At 38.9% G+C, this 26,133-nt stretch overlaps 1 protein-coding gene across 1 annotated transcript; it reads left to right on the forward strand.

The window, feature by feature from the left end:
- The first annotated feature begins 53 nt into the window (after positions 1-53).
- pex2 (peroxisomal biogenesis factor 2) lies at positions 54-23,292 on the forward strand. Its single transcript, XM_043689130.1, has 2 exons — positions 54-313; positions 20,880-23,292. Exon 2 carries the CDS (start codon positions 20,897-20,899, stop codon positions 21,803-21,805), a length of 909 nt encoding a protein of 302 aa, XP_043545065.1. The 5' UTR covers positions 54-313; positions 20,880-20,896; the 3' UTR covers positions 21,806-23,292.
- The last annotated feature ends 2,841 nt before the right edge of the window (positions 23,293-26,133 follow it).

The following is a 26,133-nucleotide window of genomic DNA, read 5'->3' on the forward strand; positions in this document are numbered from 1 at the left end:
TGATGGAAAGGGTCCCTCCTGCAGGACGGTTGGTTCCTTCCAGTGCCAATCAATCGGTGATGTCATAGGCCGCCGTCCTCGCGCCTCGCCGCCCGCCGTCGCGAGGAGGAGGCGGTTGCAGGGGTCAGGGGTCATTCGCTGAGCTTCAGAGAAACACTTTTTCCCGTTTATACAGACTCTTAAGACTCACAGTCACAGAGCTAAGAAAAACTGTACCGTGATTGCCTTTATATCCGTCTGGATCCGATAGCGTACTGTCAACATCCCGCATTTCGGAAGGCCAGCTGCCCGTTTGGTGAGAGGCCCAGTTCTGGTAGGTGTTAGATTTGTCATTGGTGAAGGTGGCCCACTTACACTGTTACAGGGTCTTCACAAAAGCAAATGCATGCCAGCTGTAAACTCCCACATATTTAATTTTACACTTCGCTGTCAATTTCTTTCCTCCATTGAAAACGACAGTATTAAATCATTGAGGAGAAAGTGAGGTCTGCAGATGCTGGAGATCAGAGATTGAAATGTGTTGCTGGAAAAGCGCAGCAAGTCAGGCAGCATCCAGGGAACAGGAGAATCGACGTTTGGGGCATTAGCCCTTCTTCAGGAATCATTGCCTACCTGTGGCTGATTTGTGGGCCACTTGAATCCGACAAAAGCTTAACCTCGATGACAAACTTAGCTCGAGTGCATTCACACAAACTCCGTAAACTCTGAAATTTAGGGATACATTTTGTCCTATTGATAATATTTTGGGTGGTTAGTATTAATTTCCAAATTTCGTTTCTTCTACTTAAAAGGTGGGAGACCTAATTAGTAGATAACTGTTGTGTTCTCTTCAATTGTCAAAGCCTTCTTACTTAAGAACGGTGTTTTTGTGAGATTTTCTCCTTTAATCTAATTTGCTATTTGCTTTCTGCCGCGTGCCTTTTGAAGAGGTCTGATGATTCTCAGAATGATTGATTGCATAATGGCTATTTTTCTATAAAGATTGGGATTATATCATATCTTAATATTGACTCTGTGCGTGTTAAGTTTTAAACAGCTTTTGATTTTTTTGTAGAGAATGTTGACGGGCAGCTACCAAATAAGAATCTAAATAGATTAAGACCATAAAATAACTAGGAATTAAGTAGTTGTCATGATGCAGATACTTGTCATTTCTCATCTGAAACTGACAGGAACTTCTACCGTTCGTGTCTGCGTAGTTAATTAGAGAAATATAGAACTGAAAATGTGTTGCTGGAAAAGCGCAGCAGGTCAGGCAGCATCCAAGGAACAGGAGAATCGACGTTTCGGGCATAAGCCCTTCTCTCCTTAGAGAAATATAGAAGCAACTGTCAGTTTCTTTTTTTTTATTTTTCCAAAGTATGGACTGTTTAATTTCCCCTGATTGCAATTAACGAGAAATCAATGATTTTACAAAAACGTTCTTGTTTTCATCATGTCTCATTTGTAAAACCCCTCAAAGCTATAACTTCTGAATAAGATATAACTTAGTTGTTAACTGAGTACTATATTAAATTTATAATTAGAGTCACGGTGGTGTACAGCATGGAAATAGACCCTTTGGTCCAATTTGTCCATGCCAACCAGATATCCTAACCTAATCTAATCCCATTTGCCAGCTCTTGGCCCATATCCCTCTAAACCTTCCTATTCATATACCCATCCAGATGCCTTTTCAAATGCTGCAATTATACCCCTTAGGCCCCTCTTATCTTTTCCCCCTCACCCTAAACCTATACCCTCTGGTCATGGACTCCCCCACCCCAGACTTTGTCTATTTGTCCTAGCCATGGTCTTCATGATTTTATAAACCTCTATAAGGTCACTCCTCAGTCTCTGATGCTCGAGGAAAAACAGCCCCAGCCTATTCAGCCTCTCCTTCATGCTGCTCAAAACCCTTACTTTTTCCAGTAACCTAATGTGATTTTTGTAAACTGTCAGGTTGCTCAATCTTCACAAACCCATCGTAAATATTTTAAAAGTTTATTTATAATATTTTAACTTCACATGTTTATGTCCCAATTTTTATTTTGCTGTTTGTAAAATGTTCATCAAACAAGAAATTCAATGCTTTTTACTTTTTGGTTTGTTGTCTGACAATACTTTAGCATGATTTATTGGTTATCCTACTTGATAACATCACTATTGATAGATCTCTGGTGATCCTCTCAATTCAGTGCAGATTTGAACTGTGACCAGGAAAGAGGAAATTCATGCCATAGAGGTCTCTAGATTCTTTTGAGCAATTTTCGTCCTGATCATGATGTGTGTATCCAAGATCAGTGTGGACAAATCTGGTTCAAATTTATGGGATACTGGCACCAGTACTGGGAAGAAGGGAGCTTTTCTGATTGGGTTCCGCCTGTACCATGTTGAGACCAAAGTCCTGATGAATCTCATAACTAGGGCTGTGGATAGGGCTTTAAATTAAATTAAATGAAGGGGTGGGGGGATGTGCATGAAAAATTATGGGAAAAGTTAAAGGGGCAGGGATAGGTTATTGGAAGTTTCCAGAGTAAGTAATAGGACAGAGAGTATGGAAAAGATCAGGCACAACAGATATGGAGACAACTGTGACAAAAGGGACTGTCAACCCAGGACTGACGTTGTACTTAAATGCACACAATATATGACATGAGCTTGTAGAGTAGATTAAAATTGGCAGGTACAATGTGAGTGCATGGCTGTGGGGGACCAGGGCTTGGAACTAAATATCCAAGGAAATGCATCCTATTGAAAGGGCAGGCAGATGAACAGAAGGGACAGGGTTGCCTTGTTAGTAAGAAATTAAATCGATAGCAAAAAAGTGATATAGAGTCAAACATCAAGAATCTGTGTGGGTAGAGTTGAGGAACCGCAGTTCTGATGGGGGTCATGTACAGGCCTCCTAGCAGTAATCAGGATATGGGGTGGAAAATAAATCAGGAGATAGGGAAGGCACTTACAATAATCGTGGGGGTTTCAGTAGAAAAGTGATTTGGTCAAATCAGGTTGGTAGTGTATCCCAAAAACAGGAATTTGTGGAATGTCTGTAAAATGGTTTCTTGGAGCAGCTTGTGGCAGAGCCCACTAGCGAACAGGCATTTCTGGATTTGATGATCTGTAATGAGGTAGACTTGCTTAGGGAGTTTAAGGTGAAGGAACCTATAGATGGTAGCGACCATAATATGATAGAATTCACCCTGCAGTTTGAGAGGGAGAAGCTGGAATGAGATGTAACAGTAATTACAATTGAGTAAAGGTAACTACCAGAGTTGATTGGAATGAGATCATAGCAGGGAAGACTGGGGAGTAGCAATGGCAGGAATCTTTGGGGTAATTCAGGAGACAGAGGAGAAAGTCATCCCAAAGAAGAGAAAACACATTAAGCAGAGGACGAGGTAACCATGAGGGATTTTACCGACAACATAAAATTAAAATAAAAAGCATACAATGTGGTGTAGAATAGGGGGAAGCCTTTAAAAACCAACAGAGGATAATTAATAAGGAGGAAGATTGAAGGAGGTTACACGGGTTTTTTTAGATATCTAAAAGGTAAGAGAGAGGCAAGTGTGGACATTGGACCATTGGAAAATAAGGCTGGATAAGTAGTAATGGGGAACAATGTAATGGTGAAAATGAACAGGTACTTTGCATAAGTTTTCACAGTGGAAGATACTAGCAGTGCACCAGAATTTCAAAAGAGTCAGGGGACAGATGTGAGTGTAGTGGCTACCTCTAAGGAGAAGGTGTTGGGGAAGCTGAAAGGTCTGAAAATGGATAAATCACCTCGACCAGATGTACTACGTCCCACGTTTTTCTGAAGGACATAGATGAGGAAATTGTGGAGGCATTGGTGGTGATCTTTCAGGAATCACTAGAGTCAGGGAGGGCCCAAAAGGATTGGAAATGGCTAATGTATCATCCCTATTTAAGAAGGGTGGGTGACAGAAGATGGAAATTATAGGCCAGTTAGCCTGACCTCAGCCACTAATAAAATTTTAGAATCAATTATTAAGGATAGGATAGTGGAATACTTGCAAGTATGTGGTAAAGTAGGGTTGATTCAGCATGGCTTCATCAATGGAAGATCATATCTGACAAATCTGTTAGACAGTTTTGAGAAGATTTGAATCTCAAGTTGAGGTTCTGGAGTAAGTTTGCTCGCTGAACCTTCAAGCTCAGCAAGCAAACTGATATCCAAAATCTGTTAGAATTCTTTGAGGAGGTAACAAGCAAGTTAGACAAAGGAGAGCCAATGGATGTGATCGATTTGGATTTTGAGAAAGCCTTTGACAAGGTGCTGCACAAAAGGCTGCTAAATAACGGTGGGTACTGACATGGACAGAGGATTGGCTGACTGGCAGAAGGCAAAGGTTTTTTTTTCAGAAAGGCAACTGGTGACTAGCAAAGTTTCATAGGGGTCGGCGTAGGGACCACAACTATTCACGTTGTACATCACTGATCTCAATGAAGGTACCTGAGGCTATTGTTACGTTTGCAGATGACACAAAGATCAGTGATGGGATAGGTAGTGTTAAAGAAATGAGGAGGCTACAGAAGGACTTGGATAGATGAGGAGAGTGAGCAAAGAAGGGGCAGATGGAATACGATGTAGGAAAGAATGAGGTTATGCACTTTGATAGGAAGAATTGAGGTGTCGTTTATTTTCTAAATGAGCAAAGGCTTTGGAAATCTGAAACACAAAGGGACTTGGATGTCTAGTTCAGGAATCTCTTAAAGTTAACATGAAAGTTCAGTTCGCAGTTAGGAAGGCAGATGCAGTGTTGGCATTCATTTCAAGAAAGCTAGAATACATGAACAGATATGTACTTTTGAGGCTACATAAGGCTCTGATCAGACCACATTTGAAATAATGTGAGAAGTTTTGGGTCCCGTATCTAAGGATGGATGTGCTGGCCTTAGAGGAGGTTTACAAGAAAGGTTAAAGTGCTTGCCACATGAGGAGATGTTGAGGACTCTGGGTCTGTAAATGATGGAGTTTAGTCACTTTGGTGTTGGGGGGGGGGGGGTTCTCATTGAGACTTGCTGAATACGGAGAGTAGTATGGCCCGAGGGCGCAGCTTCCAGAGCAAAGGAATGACCCATCAGAACTGAGATGAGGAGGAACTTCTTGAATGATAAGGTAACTCTTAAGAAAGATAATTTGGGACAAATGGAATGGCATTTGTAAAAGACTTATTATTAAATTAAAATCACCATTAAATTTTTGAAGCAAAATTAGATATTACTAGATTAATGAAGTTTGTTAAGTTCTCTCATAGAATGTGAACTTTGCTGGCAAGTCGAGTATTTTATTGTTCATCTGAAATTGCCTTAAAAAAGATAGTGGTGAGCTACCTTCTTGAACCCAATTGATCTATGTAGTATAGTGAGGGAGTTTCACGATTTTGACCCAGCAACAATGCAGGAACTCAGAAGATTTCCATCTTAAGGTGGTGGATGGCTTGAAAGGGAACGTGAAGATGGTAGTGTTCCCATTGTCTGCAGGCTTTGTCCCTCTAAGTGATAGAGTTCCCAGGTTTGATTGAGGCTTAGTAAGTTGCAGCAATGCACTTTATTTATGTACACGTTACTGACATTCTGTGTTGGTGGAGGGAATGGAAACCAATCAAGTGGCACATTTTCTGCTGGAGGTGTTGTGCTTATTGAACAATATGGGAGCTGTATTCATCTAGAAAAGAGGTAACTATCCCATCATAATCCTGACTTGTGCCTTATAAATGGTGAGCAGACTCTGGAGGGTCAGAAGGTGAGTTGCTCTCTGCAGAATTTCAAGCCTTTGAACTGTTCTTGTAGCCACCGGATTTATATTGGGCAGCTGACATTGCACACACATCTTCTTACATAACAGGGCAACTAAAGAAAACCTAAGAGGTGTTTAGTTTAATTAATAGAGGCACGATGTTCAAAAGCAAGGAGTAATAAAACTGATTATGTGTTAGCCAGAGTAAGAATATTCGGTTGAATATTCGGAGAAAGGACACCAACATATCAGAAAGAGTCAGGAACAGGATTGACTAGAATGATCTCAGAATTAAGAGACTTCAGTTATGTAGATCACCTGGAGCAGCTTGAGTTCTTGAAAGACAAAATGATGAGCTAAGTCACAAAAGAAAAACAAACTATTAAGAGATTTATTGGAAATATACAAAATTATGAAAGGGTCTTGTAGAGTTAGTAAAGTGAAAACTAAGAAATTGGATTAATTGGACAGCTTTGAACAGAACCATCAAAGACATAATGGCTCAAATGGCCTCTCTCTGTGTGTATGTAATACTATGAAGTTAATGCCTATTGATTTTCAATAAGGAGATCCTGATTTCTGCTGGATAGTCGACATGAGAGACTGACAAGAGTTCAGGTAATTTTCTTTCTCTCATCAGGAAGATAAATACTGAAGTTAGGAATGGTATGTCAACATAAGACTAAGAACTGACATGAGAGCAGGTAGAAGATGTAAGGGCAAGAAGCTACTGGTAATAAATTGGCATTTTGGTTCCTCCTGTGATATTTTTACTGCCATTGAAGATAGGCAGCAGTAATATTAGTGTCTAGATTAGAGTGGTGCTGGAAAAACACAGCAGTTCAGGCAGCATCCAAGGAGCCGTAAAATCGACGTTTCGGGCGAAAGCCCTTCAGTAATATTAGGTTGTTTGTCTCGAAACAGTATATCTCAAAAACTAACAAGTGGATTTCAGCAAAAATTGGCACATAGTTGGGATAGACCCAATGTCAAACTGATTCATTTTTTTGCTTAGATACAAATCCACATCCAGATCCTGACATTTGATTTTTAAAAAAATTAACATTGGGAGATAGAGCAAATAGACATTTTTCAGAAGAATGTTGTGTATAATCTCACCACCTGTGGTAGTATTTGTTCTAGATATTAAAATGTGAGCAGAGTTTTCAGAACATGTTCGATATGGATAGATATACGCCTGCCCTGTTAGGTGGAAGCTGTTACTGACTTCGTTTGCAGAGCATTACACGGGCTAGGAAAAACTACATAATTAAAATAAGACTCGGCTAACACAGCACTCTATCCTGAATGAAAGAAAGTGAGGGCTGCTGATGCTGGAGATCAGAGCTGAAAATGTGTTGCTGGAAAAGCGCAGCAGGCCAAGCAGCATCCAAGGAACAGGAGAATCGACGTTTCGGGCATAAGCCCTTCTTCAGGAATCATAATCATAATCCTGAAGAAGGGCTTATGCCCGAAACGTCGATTCTCCTGTTCCTTGGATGCTGCCTGACCTGCTGCGCTTTTCCAGCAACACATTTTCAACTCTATCCTGAATGCCCTGTTTATTTGTTTAAGATTAGATTCCCTTCGGCCCAACAAGTCCACACCGACCCTCCGAAGAGTAACCCCCCAGACCCATTTCCTCTGACTAATGCACCTAACACTATGGGCAATTTAACATGGCCAATTCACCTGAACTGCACATCTTTGGACTGTGGGATGAAACCAGAGCACACCCAATGCTGGAATCGAACCTGGGACCTTGGTGCTGTGAGGCAGCAGTGCTAATCACTGAGCCACCGTGCCATCCATAAATGTGTAACTGATATGGAAGCTTGAGAGACTTGCATTGATTTAGCAGCTTGGATGTCCCAAAGCACCTTACAGCCAATTAAGTACTGAGTGGTGTCTTCTTAGGCTGTCCCTTGGGATTGGAGGTGATTTGCTTCCACTCCAGTATCATTGGTCTGGAGGTAACGGTTATGTCAATCTTACGGTCTCCAGACTTTGCCAACTATGGTGGTGCTTAAAGGAGGAGAGTTGTTTGAAGTATTGTTTCCTGTCTCTAACACCTCAAACAAACAGCAGTGTACTGGTCAGATAATCTTTGTGCAGTGTTGATTAAAGAACAAGCATTGCGAAAGACTCATCACCTACTTCTCGAAACCAGTTAGGATGAGCAACAACTACTACCGTAGCCAGCAAGGTCAAATGCCATGTAAAAATTTTATAAAAGAGCACCGGGTGGGGGTTAATTTGTGTTAGTCTTTTGACGTGAAGTCATGGAATCTTATACATACACCTGAGAGGACAGACAGGTCTTTTGTTTAACATCTCACCTGAAAGACTAAGAGTGAGCAGACCCTCTACAGTACCACAGTATCAGGCTAGATTATTCTGCTCTGAAATGAGATTTTAACCCATGACTTTCTGAATGAAGCCCAGTGAGGAGTGGTAATCTGGGAACTGGGATTTGGAAACAGAAATCTCTTACAGTTTTCTCTTACAGGAGTTTGGGAAAGATTATTTCCTGATTACCAGCCACCTGGCAAGGAATTTGTCAAGTTAATTTTAAGAAATGCTTTATGTTGCAGTACTTTATAAAATAACATTTTGAAGATTTATCTTATTGTTCTAATTTAGCCTTTTCCAGGGTGCTTTTTTGACACATTAATAGCTCCTTGAGAAATGTATTCTACTGTAATGTCATACAATACTAAAATATTATATTTTTGCAATATTTAAAAATGTAAATGATTGTTTCTTCAAAGGCCACAAATTATAATAAAAGTCTTGATAAGGAAGAAAAAGTTCAGATTTCAGAGGAGGTTTATACAGTATGTCACTTTTGAGAAGTTCTGTCTGTTTATCTGAAGAGTCAGTTAAAGTAGAAGCAGTTTTCTTAAAATATATTGGAGATTGCATTGCTAAAGAATCTGGCCCACTTGTAATGAAGACTCATGGAATAAATGGTCAACAATTGTTTCAGTTCATTGCATTACTAGTGACTGCACTTGAAAACTACTTCACTGCTTGTGAATCATTTCAAAATGTTCTGAGGATTATGAAGGGTGTTTTACAAATCCAATTCTGTTTATTCTTGTGAGTGTAACTTTAAAATCTGCAAGTTGCAATCTTTTAGATGCCTGAGCTCATACAGTGCAGCAATTGGGAAACCACTTGGTTGGTTTGAACAGGGGATGAGCATATCTGAAATAAAAAAAAAACTAGCTATCTATATTATTTCCAAATATAAAACCAAGAACTATGGGATGCTAGGAATCTGAAACAAACAAAGACAGAAATTGCTGGAGAAACTCAGTAGTTCTGACAACACCTGTGGAGAGAAAACTGTGAATGTTTGGAATCCAGTGACCCTTCTTTAGAAGGTTTTCTTTCTTCAAAATGCTTTAGCATTTAGTTTATGTAGCAGCTATTTAAATTCAACTACTGTCAGCAACAGAGCATGGGGTGAATGTTTCATAAATTCTGTTGAACTTTGCTTTCATCCACTAGACTAAAGTTGGCAGGAAATATGATGCCTGATGAGATCCACTGTCAAAAATATTTAGAAATTCTCAAAATTCCTTTGAGCCAAACTTGGTGCTACAAAGTTCCACATTCAGTCATTTAAAATTCTCTTTTTAGAAAATTAAATAAGTACTTGAAGGGAAATCATTTACAAGGCTATGAAGAAGGCAACTGCAAGTAATTGTTTAACTCTACCAAAGAACCAGAACAGGCATAATTGACAACTGCTACCTTCTGCATGAAAACATATTTTCTTGGCAGAAATGGATCGTTATCTCAGTGAATGAGAAAATGTTTCTATTCTGACCACTCCACAATCTATCTGGCTTCTTTCCTGCATCAGAGTTTTTTTTTCCAGAGGCAGCAGAAGTTCCAGTTTGTCCCCACCACCCTGCCATGAAAGTAGCATGGAGAGGCACAGCCATGCAGGAAGCAAGATCATGATCTCAGGAAGTGGCCTAACTCAATTCCCACCTTGAGGGTTAAACTCTAAGCCCAGTTATATAGATTTTTTTTTTAAACAGGCCTATTCAACACAGACTCGTCACTGGTGGCAATAAATTGTGAAATATGAATGTGATGGCCTTTATAATTATTCTAATGATCTTGCTTCTACACCGGTAAGAATCAGAGGTTTTAGAATGCATTTGGTAACAGAAGTTGCAAAGTTTTTCTCAAGGCAACCACAAATGAGCAAAACCTAAAAACGTGTAAACTGCCACTTGCAAATCATTTATCATCAATGCAAAAAATATGAATTATAATTCTTCAACACCCCCCCTCCCCCAACTTTAAATCTATCTGGTGTTATCTAGCCTTAATCAAAGGTTTGAAGCTCCACAGTTCATTTGTCTCTGTAATAGAGCAATATTTTCAATACTTCAGGTTAGTGTCTTGGAGATCTACAGGGTAGAAAAAGGCCCTGGCCTTTCAAGTCTGTGCCAAACAAAAACAGCTTCCTAAGTATTCTTTGCCATTTCCCAACATTTGATCCACAGCCATGTATTTCTTGACATCATGAGTGTACATCTAAATACTACTTAAATTCAGTCACAGAGATGTACAGCAAGAAACAGACCCTTCGGTCCAACATCGTCCATGTCGACCAGATATCCCAACCTAATCTAGTTCCGCTTGTCAGCACCCGATCCATATCCCTCCAAAACCTTCCTATTCATATACCCATCTAGATGCCTTTTAAATGTTGCAATTGTAATAGCCTCCACCACCACTTCTGGCAGCTCATTCCATACACTTACTACCCTCTGCGTGAAAAAGTTGCCCCTTAGGTCTCTTTTATATCATTCCCCTCTCACTCTAAACCTATGCCCTCTAGTTCTGGACTCCCCCACTCCAGGGAAAATGCTTTGTCTATTTATCCTATTCACGCCCTTCATGATTTTATAAACCTCTATAAGGTTACCCCTCAGCCTCCGACACTTTGGGGAAAACAGCCCCAGCCTATTCAAGCTCTCCCTATAACTCAAATCCTCCAACCCTGGCAACATCCTTGTAAATCTTTTCTGAACCCTTTCAAGTTTCACAACATCCTTCTGATATGAAGGAAACCAGAATTGCATGCAATATTCCAAAAGTGGCCTAACCAATGTGCTGTACAGCCGCAACTCCTGTACTCAATACTCTGACCCATAAAGAAAAGCATACCAAACGCCTTCTTCACTACCCTATCTATCCGCGACTGTACTTTCGAGGAGCTATGAATCTGCACTCCAAGGCCTCTTTGTTCAGCAATACTCCCCAGGACCTTACCAAAGTGTATAAGTCCTGCTAAGATTTGCTTTCCCAAACTGCAGCATCTCTCATTTATCTGAATTAAATTCCATCTGCCACTCCTCAGCCATTGGTCCATCTGATCATGATCTCATTGTAATCTGAGGTAACCTCCTTCGCTGGCCACTACGCTTGCAATTTTGGTGTCATCTGCAAACTTACTAACTATACCTCTTTTGCTGACATCCAAACTCATTTATATAAATTATGAAAAGTAGTGGACCTAGCACCGATCCTTGTGGCACTCCAATGGTCACAGGCCTCCAGTCTGAAAAACAACCCTCCAACATCTGGCTTCTACCTTCGAGCCAGTTCTCTATCCAAATGGCTAGTTGCCCCTGTATTCAATGAAATCTAACCTTGCTAACCAGTCTCCCATGGGGAACTTTGTTGAACGCTTTACTGAAGTCCATATACATTACGTCTACCACACTGCCCTCATCACTCCTCTGAGTTTTTTGAAGAAGTAACAATCAAGTTTGTGAGACATGATTTCCCACGCACAAAGCCATGTTGACTATCCCTAATCAGTCCTTGCCTTTTCAAATACATGTAAATACTGTCTCTCAGGATTCCAACAACTTGCCCACCACTGACGTCAGGCTCACTGGTCTATAGTTCCCTGGGATGTCCTTACCACTTTCTTACCACCTTGGCCATGTTAGCCAACCTCCAGTCTTCTGGCACCTCACCTGTGACTATCGATGATACAAATATCTCAGCAAGGGGCCCAGCAATCACTTCCTTAGCTTCCCACAGAGTTCTGAGGTACACCTGATCAAGTCCTAGGGATTTATCCACTTTTATGCATTTTAAGTTTCGGCCTCAACCACAATTGCGTTGAGTTCCAGATTCCCACTGCTCCCTGGGTGATAAATCTTCTCCTTGTATCCCTGCTAAACCTCCTGCCCTTACCTTTAAATCTATGCCCCCGGTCATTGAACCCAACCAGGGAGAAATATAACATAGAACATAGAAAGGTATAGCACAGAACAGACCCTTAGGCCCACAATGTTGTGCCGGGCCTTAATCCTAATGTAAAATATAGTAACTTAACCTACATACCCCTCAACTCACTGCTATCCATGTCCATGTCCAGCAGTTGCTTAAATGTCCCCAATGACTCTGCTTCCACCACCACAGCTGGCAATGTATTCCATACATTCACAACTCTCTGAATAAAGAACCTACCTCTGACGTCTCCTTTATACCTTCCTCCTAATATCTTCAAACTATGACTTCTCATACCAGTCAATCCTGCCCTGGGGAAAAGTCTCTGGCTATTGACTCTCTCTATTTCTCTCATTATTTTGTACACCTTGATCAGGTCTCCTCTCCTCGTCCTTCTCTCCAGAGAGAAAAGTCCGAGTTTATTCAACCTTTCTTCATAAGGCCAGCCCTCCAGTCCAGGCACTGTCCTGGTAAACCTTCTTTGCACCCTCTCCAAGGCCTCTGTATCTTTGCTATAGTAGGGCGACCAGAACTGGACACAGTATTCAAAGTGTGGTCTCACCAGGGACTTGTAGAGCTGCAGCAAAATCTCGCGGCTCTTAAACTCTATACCCCTGTTAATGAAAGCCAAAACACCATATGCTTTCTGAACAACCTTATCCACTTGGGTGGCAACTTTGAGGGATCTATGTACTTGCAAACCCAGATCCCTCTGTTTCTCCACTCTGCCAAGAATCCTGTCTTTAATCCTATATTCAGCATTCCAAAATGCATCACTTCGCGTTTATCCAGGTTGAATTCCATCTGCCATTTCTCAGCCCAGCTCTGCATCCTGTCTATGTCGTGCTGCAGCCTGCAGTAGCCCTCTATACTATCGAGGACACCTCCAACCTTTGTGTCAACTGCAAATTTACTAAGCCACCCCTCAACCTCCTCATCCGACTCATTTATAAAAACTACAAAGAGCACAGGCCCAAGAACAGACCCCTGTGGGACCCCACTCAACACTGACCTCCAGGCAGAATACTTCCCATCTACAACCACTCTCTGCCTTTTGTAAGCCAGCCATTTCTGAATTCGGATAGCCAAATCTCTCTGTATTCATACTTTCTGACTGTATGAATCAGCCTACCATGGAGAACCCTATCAAATGCCTTGCTGAAGTACATATACACCACATCTACTGCTCGACTGTCGTCGACCTGTCTTGACACCTCCTCAAAGAACTCAATAAGATTTGTGAGGCATGACCTGCCCCTCATAAAGCCATGCTGACTGCCTTTAATTACACTATGCTTTGCCAAAACTTTGCTGACCACAGACATAAGACTGACTGGTCTGTAATTGCCAGGGTTTCCCTATTACCCTTCTTGAAAAAAGGAACAACACTCGCCTCCCTCCAATCCTCCGGTACGACTTCTGCAGAGAGTGAGGAGGCAAATATCCCCGCCAGCGGCTTAGTAGCCTCCTTTCTCGTTTCCCGGAGCAGCCTAGGATAAATCTGGTCTGGCCCTGGAGACTTATCAATCTTACATTTGGAAACATTGGAAAACATTATCATCCTGTCTGCCGTGACTATGCTCATCATAATTTTATACATCTCAATTATGTCCCCCACTCCATCTGCTCTGCTTGAAGGGAAACAAGGAGTAAGTGAGGACTGCAGATGCTGGAGATCAGAGTCCAAAAGTGTGGTGCTGGAAAAGCACAGCCAGTCAGGCAGCATCCAAAGAGCAGTAGAGTCGACGTTTTGATTTTAAGGTCTTCCTGATGAGGATCTTATGCTTGAAATGTCGAATCTCCTGCTCCTCGGATACTGCCTGACCGTCTGTGCTTTTCGAGTACCACACTTTTTGACTCGAAGGGAAACAACTCCAGTCTACCCAATCTCTCTAACTGAAACTCTCCAACTCGGGCACATTTGCTAAATTTCCTCTGCACCCTATCGGTTAGAATGATGTTCCTCCCTGAATGTGAATTCCAGAACTACACGCACATTTCTAGCTGTGGCCTCACCTGAATTTTATGCCGTTCCAGCATCACTTCCCTGCTCTTAGATTCTAGACCTCACCTAATTAAAGTAAATATCCCATACACTTCCACAGTAAGGAGCAACAGGTCCGTCTGATCCCCAGTGCTTCTTAGGGTCCTACTATTCATTATGTCCTGCCATATTTGTCTTCGTGCATCACCTAATACTTACCTGAATTGAATTTCATTTGCCGTTGGTTAGCCCATCTGACCATCTTGTGTGTATCATCTGTAAGCTTACTGATTAACATTCCTATATTCAAATCTAAAACATTTATGCATAACCCATCACTGATCCCTGCAGAACCCCACTGGACACAGGCTTCAGTCACAAAAGCACCCTTCAACCTTCATAAAAACCGAAAGAACTGTGGATGCTGTAAATCAGAGACACCAATACAAATTACTGTAAAAGCTCAGCAAGTCTGGCAGTATCTGTGGAAAGAATCAGAGTTAACTTTTGGGGTTGAGTGACCCTTCTTCAGAACTCAGTTGTGCTTGCTTCCTTTCATTTCATTTCATTTTATTTCCATTTTCCCTTTTCAAAATAAGCAGTAAAGGTGCTTTCTTGTTATTTTTTCTCACTGTCCATGCAATTGGACACAGAACAATCAACAGACTTCTATGTTAAGTCTTATATAATACAATGACAATACCTAAATAGGATAGTTCCTTCAACACAAATCTGAATCTAATTTCAATTGCTGTCAATGATATACTAGAGTGCTTACTTTTCCAACTTGAAGTTACTGGCAGTGTTTACAGAGTTTAATAAGCCTAAAAATTGTTAAGAAGGATATAGACTTTTCTATAAGCTTGAAGCTTTGAAAATTTAGACACCTTTTTTTTTTTAAAGTGTAAAGTTATTGACAGAAGACTGTGATGGTAATACATCTCCTGGTATGTCTTGGGAGCTTGTCAATAGAAATGTAGCTATTGATAGAAGCCTGTGGGAGATGGCTTTCTGCCTTCCTTACATCTGTGTGATCTCTAAATCATAACAACATTAATATTGACAAGCTCCTGACAATAGCCACATTACTATTGATAGCTTTCTGTCAATAATATGTTCCCAAATAAAATGTATTAATTCATAATTTGTAAACTGTTCGATAATTCTATTGAAGAAAAATATCAAGGGAAGTTCCTACTCCCATAGTGATGTGCTGTTATAATTTATATTGGTTGTAAAATATATTTCAAAGGCAAGTGTTACTGCCAGGTTTTGTAGTTTAGTTTAGATAAGAAATTGTATTTATTTAAGTAGTGTAAAGTCCAAGCATATTACACTATAACTTCTTCACTCTGGGACTTTGAGACCAAGGCATGTTCTGGTTGATAGAGTAATGTTAGAATGCCTAATTGCAAGTGAGAGAACTGGATATACATATGGACCCAAATTACAAAGCATTGAAAAAACTTTAAAGCACTTACAGTATTGCATGACTAAAATAATTTTGTTCCTTATTTCTGAAGTACTACACTAAAATAACATTAATGTAAAGTGAATAGGCGATTCCATGTGACCCAGAATTAGCATTATTAACAGATCTAGGCTGGGAAAAATAGAGGAGAAAGTGAGGACTGCAGATGCTGGAGATCAGAGCTGAAAATGTGTTGCTGGAAAAGCGCAGCAGGTCAGGCAGCATCCAAGGAACAGGAGAATCGACGTTTCAGGCATAAGCCTTTCTTCAGGAATGGATTCCAGCAACACATTTTCAGCTGGGAAAAATAGAATTGTGGTTATTTACTCAAACTTCAAATTAAAGGAACTGAGGACAATTTCTTTGAAGATTATATAACCACTGTGTAAAGTTTTGATTTTTAATTTTAATTTCTACCCAGTCAGCTGAGTTTCTTTTCCCATCATTCATTCTCCCTCCCTGTCAAATTCAATTTCTATTATCTGCGTTAGATTATGGCCATTAGAATAATTGTAAACATGTAATAATTGTAAAGTCATGTAATTTGCAATCATATGACTTGTTGCAGCACTGTGAATGGCAGGTCTTGAGTTGGACCTGTTTAAGAAAACAGTCCAGATAACTAAACAGAAGTTGCTGGAGAAACTGAGCAGGTCTGGCAGTATCTGTGGAGAGAAAATAGCATTAACATTTTGGGTGCAGTGACCCTTGTTCAGAACTGGAGCCAGAGATTAAGTGGAACTGGAGAGCAGGATGGCGCTGAGCTAGAGTGAGGCAGTGCTGATGGGGAGAGAGAGAGGTCTAGAATGTGCATATGACAACGGATGGCACTGCGTGTGGATCTCAGGATGTGGTGAGAAGAGTTCTCTGAGGAATATTGAACATCACAGGGATACCTGTCATCCTAGGTGGATTCAAACCACAAAGGATGAAACTTGAGTTTAAATCCACGTAAGGTGAGCGAGCTGCAGGCAGCCACTGGGGGATGTGATATGGCTGTTGAAAATGGTCTTTGCAAATACAGTATCTTGTCAAACACCAGGAGCGACAGTGAAATTAATGACTGAACAAGAAAAAAATTTGAATGGAAATCGTCTAAGAGAGGAACAGAATGTCTTCGAGATGGGCATACCTGGAAGAGGTGTGGCAGTGAGTTAAAAAGTAAACAAAAGAAAAACTGAACAAAACCCAAAGAACTTTGGATATTGGAACTCAGAAACTGAAAGTTCTGGAGAAGGGCTACTGGACCCAAAACATTAATTCTGCTTTCTGTCCAAAGATACTGCTAGACCTGCTGCATTTTTCCAGCAATTTCTGTTTTTGTTACTGATTTCTAGCATCCACAAGTCATTCATTTTTTTTGGATGGGTAACTAAACTCTCTGATTTTAAACCTGTACGTGGAAACTGCAATTTGGGCCATTAACTGAGGTTTCAGTTCCACCCTACACCACCAGGACTATGTCATAGTGGCAGAGACAAATTGAAGTTGTTGGTTGCTGTTAAGAGAAGCACATCTGATGTGGCTGGAAGGCAGGTGGGTGTTGAAGCAGACAGACTAAAAGGTCCCAGTTGACATCAATCCATTTCTGTAAATCGGAATTTAAACCTGAGTCCCCTCTACCCAACTGCCCCCACTCCCATTTATCTCCTATTCATTCTGCCCCACTACTTGATGCATTCCCCCAACCCCACTCACCCAGTATCCAGGATAAATATTAATAATGGAACCTGTAATAACAATGGAAAGAGTAGCATAGACCATCATCCCTTGCAGTATTTTAACAAGGATGTTTCACTGTTTATTCATGACTAAACAGGTAAGGAAGACTTGTGTATTTCATTGCCTGCTTTCAGCGTTTCTGATTCCTGATGCAAAAATGTTTTAAATACTAAGGCAATACAATGATTTCTACATGGGAGTTTTGTTTATTAGTGTGGGTATTAGCATGTCAGTAAGTAATTAACATGACTATGTCAAAGGAGGGTCATTATGGCAAAATTCATTTGGCAAAAAAGCCTTTTGGATCATTGAGTCTGTGCTGGTCAAAAACAACCACCTAATATTCTAATCCAATTTTTCAACACTTGGCTTATAGCCTTGTATCCTTAGCATTACAAATACCTAACTAAATACTTTTTGAATATTATAATGGTTTCTAGCTCTGTGACCCTTACAGACCCTTAAAGTGAGTCCCAGAATCTCAACAGCCTCTCATCCCTCTCTAAACCTCCTATCCCATACCTTTAAATCTTGTCTGAGGATGTCTCTCAACATAGAGGTACTAGAGTCAGACAGCAACTTGTGGATCTCCATGTTATTCTGCACATGTCTGATCCCCAGAAGTTACTTCAACCTCAGTACTATAAAGACAACAAATGATGACAGTTTCACAATCAAGACCACTGCAAAATCCAGGCTAAGGCTACTGGTATCCACTTAAGTAAATATTTCTGTGGAATTCATCTAAATACAGTGATTTTAAAATATAACAGTCTGTATTTTCTTCAGTTTAAAAATTATCATGCAATATAATATCTAGACATTAATCAAACATTTTCATTTTAATTAGGCCATAACTGATCCTCAAATCATTTCTTTGAAATGCATTTGGGAGGTTTTTCAGTACTTTTCTGCTTGAGCTTTAATTACATTATCTGGGCCAATCATAACATTTTAAATATGAACTTTAAATTTTCTCCACCACAAATCCACATATTTATTTACAACTTTAGTAAATTGTGTGAAATTTAAAATCATCCAATGCAATAGTACTTCATCATATGTATTCTGATCTCATTTCGATAATGTAATAGTAGTTTAGACATTTCACTTTGACAAATATAGTATTTAGGTTTTTTTTGTATTTGCATCAATGTGCAGAATTCACTGATACAATTAGTTGTAAATTACTTTTCCATAATGAGATGTAATCATTTCTAATGGAAATGGTGCTCTAATTTATATTTCATGCATGCGACGCAAATGAATTATCAGTTTTGCTTTAACTCGCATGTTTTAAAAGGTTGCTTATCTTTATCCAAAAATATATTATTAAAAAGACAAATAGTTGCATGTAACTATTTTCTATATGTAATTTAGGTGGTAGTTTGAAATGCTCGTAACAGGGTGGTAGTACCCAGATGGTTCTTCAGCCTTTTATTTAGTGCTTCTCTGGAATGTTGTTTGTACCAGAGTCACACCAACATTTTTTACTGTGGTTTTATAATTAAACATAGTTTTTGGAAGCTTTGTTCATTTTACGAAAAATTTAAAAGCTACTTTATTGCAAAGAATCTTTTAAAATGTCTTTAATGAAAGAGTGTTGCTATTCGTTTAAAAAGTTATTTTGAAGATTTTTGCAGTGGTTATGCTACAGTTGACCTTCATATTCTGGCCTCGGGAAAAGGGGCAAAAACCTGGAGTTCTAACTGAAGTCAATAGATAGCAGATAAATCCCTTGTGAAGGGAAGGTCAGGTTTGCGTGGTCTCCATTTTCTTGCTGACCTTTGGACCTTATGATTGAATAAAAAACAGTAAATTCTGACAATACAGTACTCAGCAGGTCTGACAGCATCCGTGGCAAGATGTGTCAAGTTAGCATTTCAGGTCAATAGACCTTCATTAGAATTGGGAAATCTCAGACGTAACAACTCAGTATTTACCTAGTATCTTTTTAATGTAACAAAGTTGAAAGGTGTTTCACGAGAACCTTACCATAGGATTATCCCGAGAACCATACCCCCCCCCCCACCCCACTCGTATGAAGGAGATTTTAGATCTGATGACCAAAAGCATTTATCATATATGTAGGTTTTAAATAATTTTAATGAGAGTTTGCACAATGGGTTTTAAGTATGTGAAAGATGTGGTCATATGGAATAAAAAAAGGGTATAATTGACAGATGATGGTATAGAAGATAAGAAAATAATGCAGAGCTGAAGACAATAGTAATGGGGTCAGTGTTGTAGTTCAGAGAAATCAATGCAAAGCCAATGGCAGTGTAATGGGAGTTTTTTTTTAAATCAAATTCAGATGTAGTGGGGAAAATCTGAGAGAATTCAATATGTCCAGGGAGTGTGGTAAGACAAAGTGCAGTCAAGACAGCGTGGGAGAAAGTGGAATTACAGAAATATGTTTTGATATCACCACCTCCTACACTAGTGCTTCTGATCCCACCCCGCTACCCCCAAACTGGAAGTCTCCAGGTTCACCAGTTTATTTTCCATTATTTATGGTGCCTTCTGCCTGTTGTCTTTCTCCCCTTTTCAATAGCCAGATGGACCATTGCATCACAGATATCCTGGAACACACCTTAATCACTCCCATTATCCTTTCGCTTTCCAATGATACAAGACCCAATCTTTTACTCCTCCCTTCATTCTTGGAGCTCAGCAAGCATCCAATCCAAACCCGCTGATTACAGTATCATAGACGCAGACCTTTTTTTACTAGGTTATCTCATTATGAATGTAATAAATGATTCTTTATTTGATGTGATTTTTTCAGTGCTTGTGTGTTTAGTTACACAAGATTATAATGTCTAAAATGGATTAAAGCTTCTTATTGATACTAGGAATGGCTATGATTGACAGATTTTAAGAAGTAAAAAGCTGAGCAGTTTTTTTTAATTTTTTTTTTAAACCTCTGCTTGTGTCAATTTTAGGAACATTTCAAAGACATTTCAGTGGCTGGTTCTGTACATAATGGTTACCGGGATAGTGTGTTGGAGGGATGAAATGTGGCCATGGAAGGGACATGGTGGTCACGGGTGGTCGTAAGGTTTGGCAATCATTACAATTGGGCAAATGGCATTTAAGCAGGTGGATATTTAGCGATGAGGCTCACCATTCATCCACCTCCATTGCCACTTCACTCTGACTGCTGAGATAGTAGGACTAATTCCTTGCTTCTTAAGAATATAGAGAGGCCCTAGCTGCCATCTTTAATAGAGATAGATTTATAGGAATCAGGAACTTTGCTGACTTGGGATTTCCACTTCCTTCAGAAAAACTCAGCTTTATTTTGTCACCCTAAGAATGCAGAATATTTTCTGTTTTTATTTCATACTCCAGCATTCATAGCATTTTCTTTTGGGTATTTTTGAACAATCTACTGTGAACACATGAGAATAATTGATTGATGAACCAGTGGGAAAACTCATGAAACAACATGAATGAGGTATTACCTTTAGACTGGAGAGAGCAGATGATTTGATAAAAGTTAACTTTCATAAATGTTAACCCTACAGGAAAAATTTGATTTTATAGATTGTATAGTACTTCTGAATGACTTTTTAAATATACCTACCTGCCTCTGGCTAAGGGTATACAAGTCTTCACTATCAAGTAATAGATGTGATTAAAAACTGAATTCTTTGTTTTATTTGTTTCTTCCTTTCTAGATGCCATTGGTAGCAACATGGGTTCAAAAGAAGACAGCTTAAATTCCCCAACTCCAGTACTAAGAATAAGTCAGCTGGATGCTTTTGAGCTGGACAGAGCCTTAGAACAACTTGTGTGGTCCCAGTTTGTCCAGTGTTTTCAGTGTTTCAAACCTGGCTTGTTAACACATTTTGAACCAGAACTAAAAGCCTTTCTGCAGTTTTTGTTGTGGAGATTTACAGTGTATTCCCAAAGTGCAACCGTTGGACAGATACTTCTGAACATCCGATATAAAAATGACTTATCTCAAGGACCAAAATACCAACCAATGAGTAAGCACCAGAAATTATGGTATGCAATATGCACCATTGGTGGGAAATGGTTGCAAGAGAGAGCCCATGATTTATTCAGTAATCACTCTCCAGAGTCAACTATGCATAGGATTAAATATATCATCACTTTAATAGGTGGATTTTTGAAGGTGGCTGGACTACTGAATTTCCTCACTTTTCTTCAGAAGGGTAGGTTTGCCACGTTTCCAGAACGACTCTTGGGAATCAGAGCAGTTTTCTCCAGAGCTCAGGGTTTTCGTCAAGTCGGTTTTGAATACATGAATCGAGAACTATTATGGCATGGCTTTGCTGAATTCCTAATGTTTCTTCTACCACTGATCAATACAAGAAAAATGAAAGCTTTTGTCTCGTCTTGGTTCCTTCCAGTTGGTCATTGTTATAATAATGACGGCACGTTAGCTATCCATTGTAAAGAATGTGCCCTTTGTGGTGATTGGCCAACAATGCCTCACACAATTGGTTGTAAGCATGTTTTTTGTTATTACTGCATTAAAAGTAATTACTTATCTGATGCTTACTTCACTTGCCCAAAATGTAACAGTGAAGTCCAAAATCTCGTACCTTTGATGCCCAAAATACATAAGTCAGCGTGATATAGATACAATGTGCCTCAACTCCATTTCAAGATATGAAAGTAAAATGTGGCCTGACATATCAAACCAACACTTCAAGGATCACTGAATTATTGAACATACCACCTTTCAGATAATGTGAGTTCTTAGTTACCCACTAAGAGTTACATAGTATATTCAGAGTAGGTGGTGAGTACAACCAATGACTTGGTTAGAGTTCTTTCCTCAACCAGTCCAACATAAAAACAGATTAGGTTACTAATTTAATTTGCTATTTGTGGAATCTTTGAGATGTCCAAAGGACACAAAAGTGCAATTATTTTCTGAGTAACCTATTCAAGTTGACCTTTTTTTTTATACATTTTTGGCGGTAGAAATATATTTTACTTAATTAACTGGAGAAATTATCATAGTTGTTTTGCTCTCTGTGTTCACTTACTCGTGATTACAATATGTGTGTTTAGAAATCCAATTTGCTGTATATACAAGTGAATGAATCAAATTTTATACATTTCATTGCCAAAGAAATATTATGTTAATATTTAGTAATGAAAAAAGTTTAGATTTGTTTCCATTAATTATGTATCCTTTGTTCCTAAATCTTGATTTCATCCGTAATAAATAGAAATGCTTGGAAAAACTGGCCTTTGTATGCTCTGTAAATGACTGCTACCTCCAATTTATTTATGTTGAAATTCACTGTTCATTATCCCCAAGTCCTGCAACACACCAATATCCTATTTGTTCTAGTCTTAAACATTTGAGTTTGGAAGAATAATTTTGTGTAATGCAGTGATGGTAGAAAAGGAGTGAGACCAGTTCAGGGAGCTTTTAGTACGATTAACCCATCTGTTTCAAATGGAACGGTACAGACCACAAAAGTTTACAGTACAGTACACCATTCAGCCATTGCATCTACCCAGAGTCTGAAAGAGTTAACAAATTTCCAATATCCATGAAAAATTATTTATTTTCCAAATGGTAATCCACTTCCCTTTCAAATCTATTATGGATTCTGCATTTATCATGATTTCTAAGGTAACCCGTTTCCTGGCAGCCCTTTGAATTTAAGCAAAGCCTTCTAGCTTTCCCATTATTTTGGTGATTTTTAGTCTCCTCGCCAAGCATTCTAATTTATTATAACTAAAGTTCAAATCTGGTGTGTGTTTGTCTGTGTATATAACCTTCTATACTTTCTCCAATTCAATGTTGTTTGTAATTTAAGGCAATCATTATTAGTCCTTTAGTAAGACCAGCCATTTGTGTTGGTTTTACGTTTTGTGAAAAGGGGCATAGAATATAAGATCTCAGATAATGCTTTATGTTATTAGCTATATTATCTACTGTACCCCACTTCTAAAGACTTTTTTGAATTCTTATGTCTGTGTGCTCTTAAAGTATATGTACACAGTGCTAAAGATTAATCTCCTTTTTACATCCCAAAATAAAAACTTCATACATTAAATTTAAGTCCGTCTGCTAATTTATATCCTCCTGAACTCACACTTCAAAAAAAAGTCACTCTACTTGTAGTTTTCATGCCATTTCCTGCACCCAAATTCAAATCACTTATTAATTCGAGAAATAGAAGTTCAATACAAAATTATTTAAGTTGATCCAGAATTTACGAAGATCTACACCTGTAGAGTCAAAATTACTTCATAGTGGTACAATTTCAACTTGGTCCAATGAGGCATAATTAATTGCAGTTACACTGGCAAATATTGTTGAGGTCAAGAGTGTTGCACAGTAGACTTTTATCAATTATCATTGCCAGTTTTTGGTGAACTTTGTGGTGAAGATTTTCAGAAGCTTATTGCTTTTTTGAAATATCTGGGAAAGATGAAGTATTCATTTTGATACATTCATTGGCAACTCTATCTGTATGCCTTAATGAAATGGTGGTTCAGACAAATGCTACTATATATTTTGTGTATTAAATTCATTACTCAATGACAAAATATGTAAACAGTCTGCATAAATCCCTGCTGCAGAAAGAATAGATACTTTAACCATTTCTTCTTGTCATTGATAATGTGAACCACTCCTTTCATATACTATCACACAGAAATGCTATTGTGACTATGCCGATGCTTTGAATTATATTTTTTTCATGAGAGGTTTACCTAAAAATTCATTATACAAGAGCATATACAGCAGCTTTTCCTTTCAGTCACTGGCAGTAAGTAATTCATCAGTTTTCCTGAGAAAACCAATTTCATTGCAAAAATGCAGTAATTTCCAATCTTACTGAATTGAGTTGGGGGAGGGGCATGTTAACAAACAGTTCCAATATGAGGAATGTAAAAAAAAAAAGCAAAACGCTGTGCTCAGTCTTTTAGTGCAAAATAATACCATCTGCTGTCTCATGAGTTTTGCAAAATAATCAAAAGGTAATCAGCCTGTCATTTCCTTGTTCCTTCACTCATCAATTTAACTTTCTCTGCTGATCCTGCTACATGTAGATGATGTCCAGCAGATAAACCTCAATGTGTCTAACTCTTTAATAATTCATTATTTTAATCCATTCATTATGCATCACTTTCTTTTTTACTGTGAAAATTAGTTTTCGTTTTAAATGGATTTGGGGTGGGGAAATGTACATTTAGATTAATGGTCCTAAATTATCCATACTGCCAAAACGAATTGGCAGTGTATATTTTATTAGAGCACTGTTAAGCTATCACGGCGTTTCTCATGGGTACTTTGTGATGTGGAACATATATGCAACTCTCTTACCTGTACTTTGCCTGCTCATCAAATTTTAAGTTACCATTTTCTCTTGAGAGCTTAGTTTATCCAGGTTGATGGTTGTGAGAATATAGAATACTGACAGGTTGCAGTGTTGAGTTGAGACCAATGTGATATGCGCTTTGAATTTGAGGATCTTTGTATCTTTGAGACTTGGCCACCACTGCTACTGTTTACATGCCAATATTTACAGGGGCTAGCATGCACAACCAGAGGTTTTGAACTCCCTATTCCAGTCATTTTAATCTAAGATGGTCTATGCTTCAACATGCTATTTTATATTCTTCATGGTCCAGCTCAGTGTTTACTATATTTTCTCTATTCCTCCACTTTATCTTTGTTAGCCAGAATCTTTCATGTAAGAAGTCTGCAACTACTGCCTTTTCATCCAGCAACCTCTGTCACTTTATGATTAGTCTTCATTGTGAAAGGGTGGAGAGATACATCAGTACACACTTGCCTTTGGTCTAAAGTACATGTGCGTGTATCCTTCACACCAAGCTTTTAAACAAAATTTGGAATTGGATCAGAGGGCTGTCATTGTATATTATGGTATTATCACCAAACATAGACTGTATCCAAGATACACCCTCCTATTTGTGGGGGGAGTAGGGAGAGGTATCACAGCACAGAGATAAACAAGCAATTTTGTTTTAAAAATTAAATTAATGATCCTCAAAATTGATCTCAGTGGTTCCTAATCAGATTTTTTAAATGACCAATACCTGACTTTGAATAATCGATATAAGACCCCAGGTTTATAGCTTAAACAGAAAATTTAATAATTTATCAATAATACTGTAGCTTTCACAGAATAAAGTTAAACAAAATGTTAATTAAATTTAATTAACTTTGAGTTAAACACAGTCTTCTTTCCAGCTTCCAACTTGCACAAACAGACATAAGTGAAAAAAGATGTAATTTGAAAATTCACCTAAGCAATTGTTAGGATTTTTAACATAATCAGCATGTGGGACTGTATCTTGCTTGTTTCCTGCTAACATGCAAATAGCTTCTAGTAGGCTTTGAGGAATATTCACTTCATATTTATAACTGAGATTCTATTCTCTGAACTTCAATAAGTTGGTAATGATGGATAACCAGCAAGCATTCGAATCTCTATCCTGTAGCTTTGGCAGGCATGATCCTTCTGAACAAACTAGAGCTCAAAATACAGTTCAAACTTTGGTTTCTCATTCTGTTTCTTTTCCATTCCCTTGGTTAGACTGATAGGCACCATAACTCCTTGTGAGGTCCTTGTTAACTATCAAACACTAAACATTGTTTTATCATAATGCCTATCCAGAGTCAAAGTCTTGTGGTGATACTATGGTTTTAGGAGATGTATTCTGTCCTTATGCAGAGAGGTTGAGACAGAGGTTTCAAGCAGTCTGCTCTAAAGCCAAGGGCTTGTGTTCCGTTTTAAAATTGGAACAAGAGACACAGTCTGAATGGGTGGGGTCAAGTTCCCACAAAACCAGGAGTTTTTTAACTTTAGCCATCAGTAGCAGATGCTTTCGTCTTGAAGCTAGATGTGGAGGCTCTTATTCCTGTCTCTGTTACAGCAAAAAGCAGAGGTTCTCTTCTGCCAGAATTGC

Source organism: Chiloscyllium plagiosum, chromosome 4, assembly GCF_004010195.1.
Source record: "Chiloscyllium plagiosum isolate BGI_BamShark_2017 chromosome 4, ASM401019v2, whole genome shotgun sequence".
In the NCBI taxonomy this organism is placed as follows: domain Eukaryota; kingdom Metazoa; phylum Chordata; class Chondrichthyes; order Orectolobiformes; family Hemiscylliidae; genus Chiloscyllium; species Chiloscyllium plagiosum.

What these genes read in the sequence shown, in the direction of transcription:
- pex2 (XM_043689130.1), top strand. Translation starts at nt 20,897, where the DNA reads ATGGGTTCAAAAGAAGACAGCTTAAATTCCCCAACTCCAGTACTAAGA.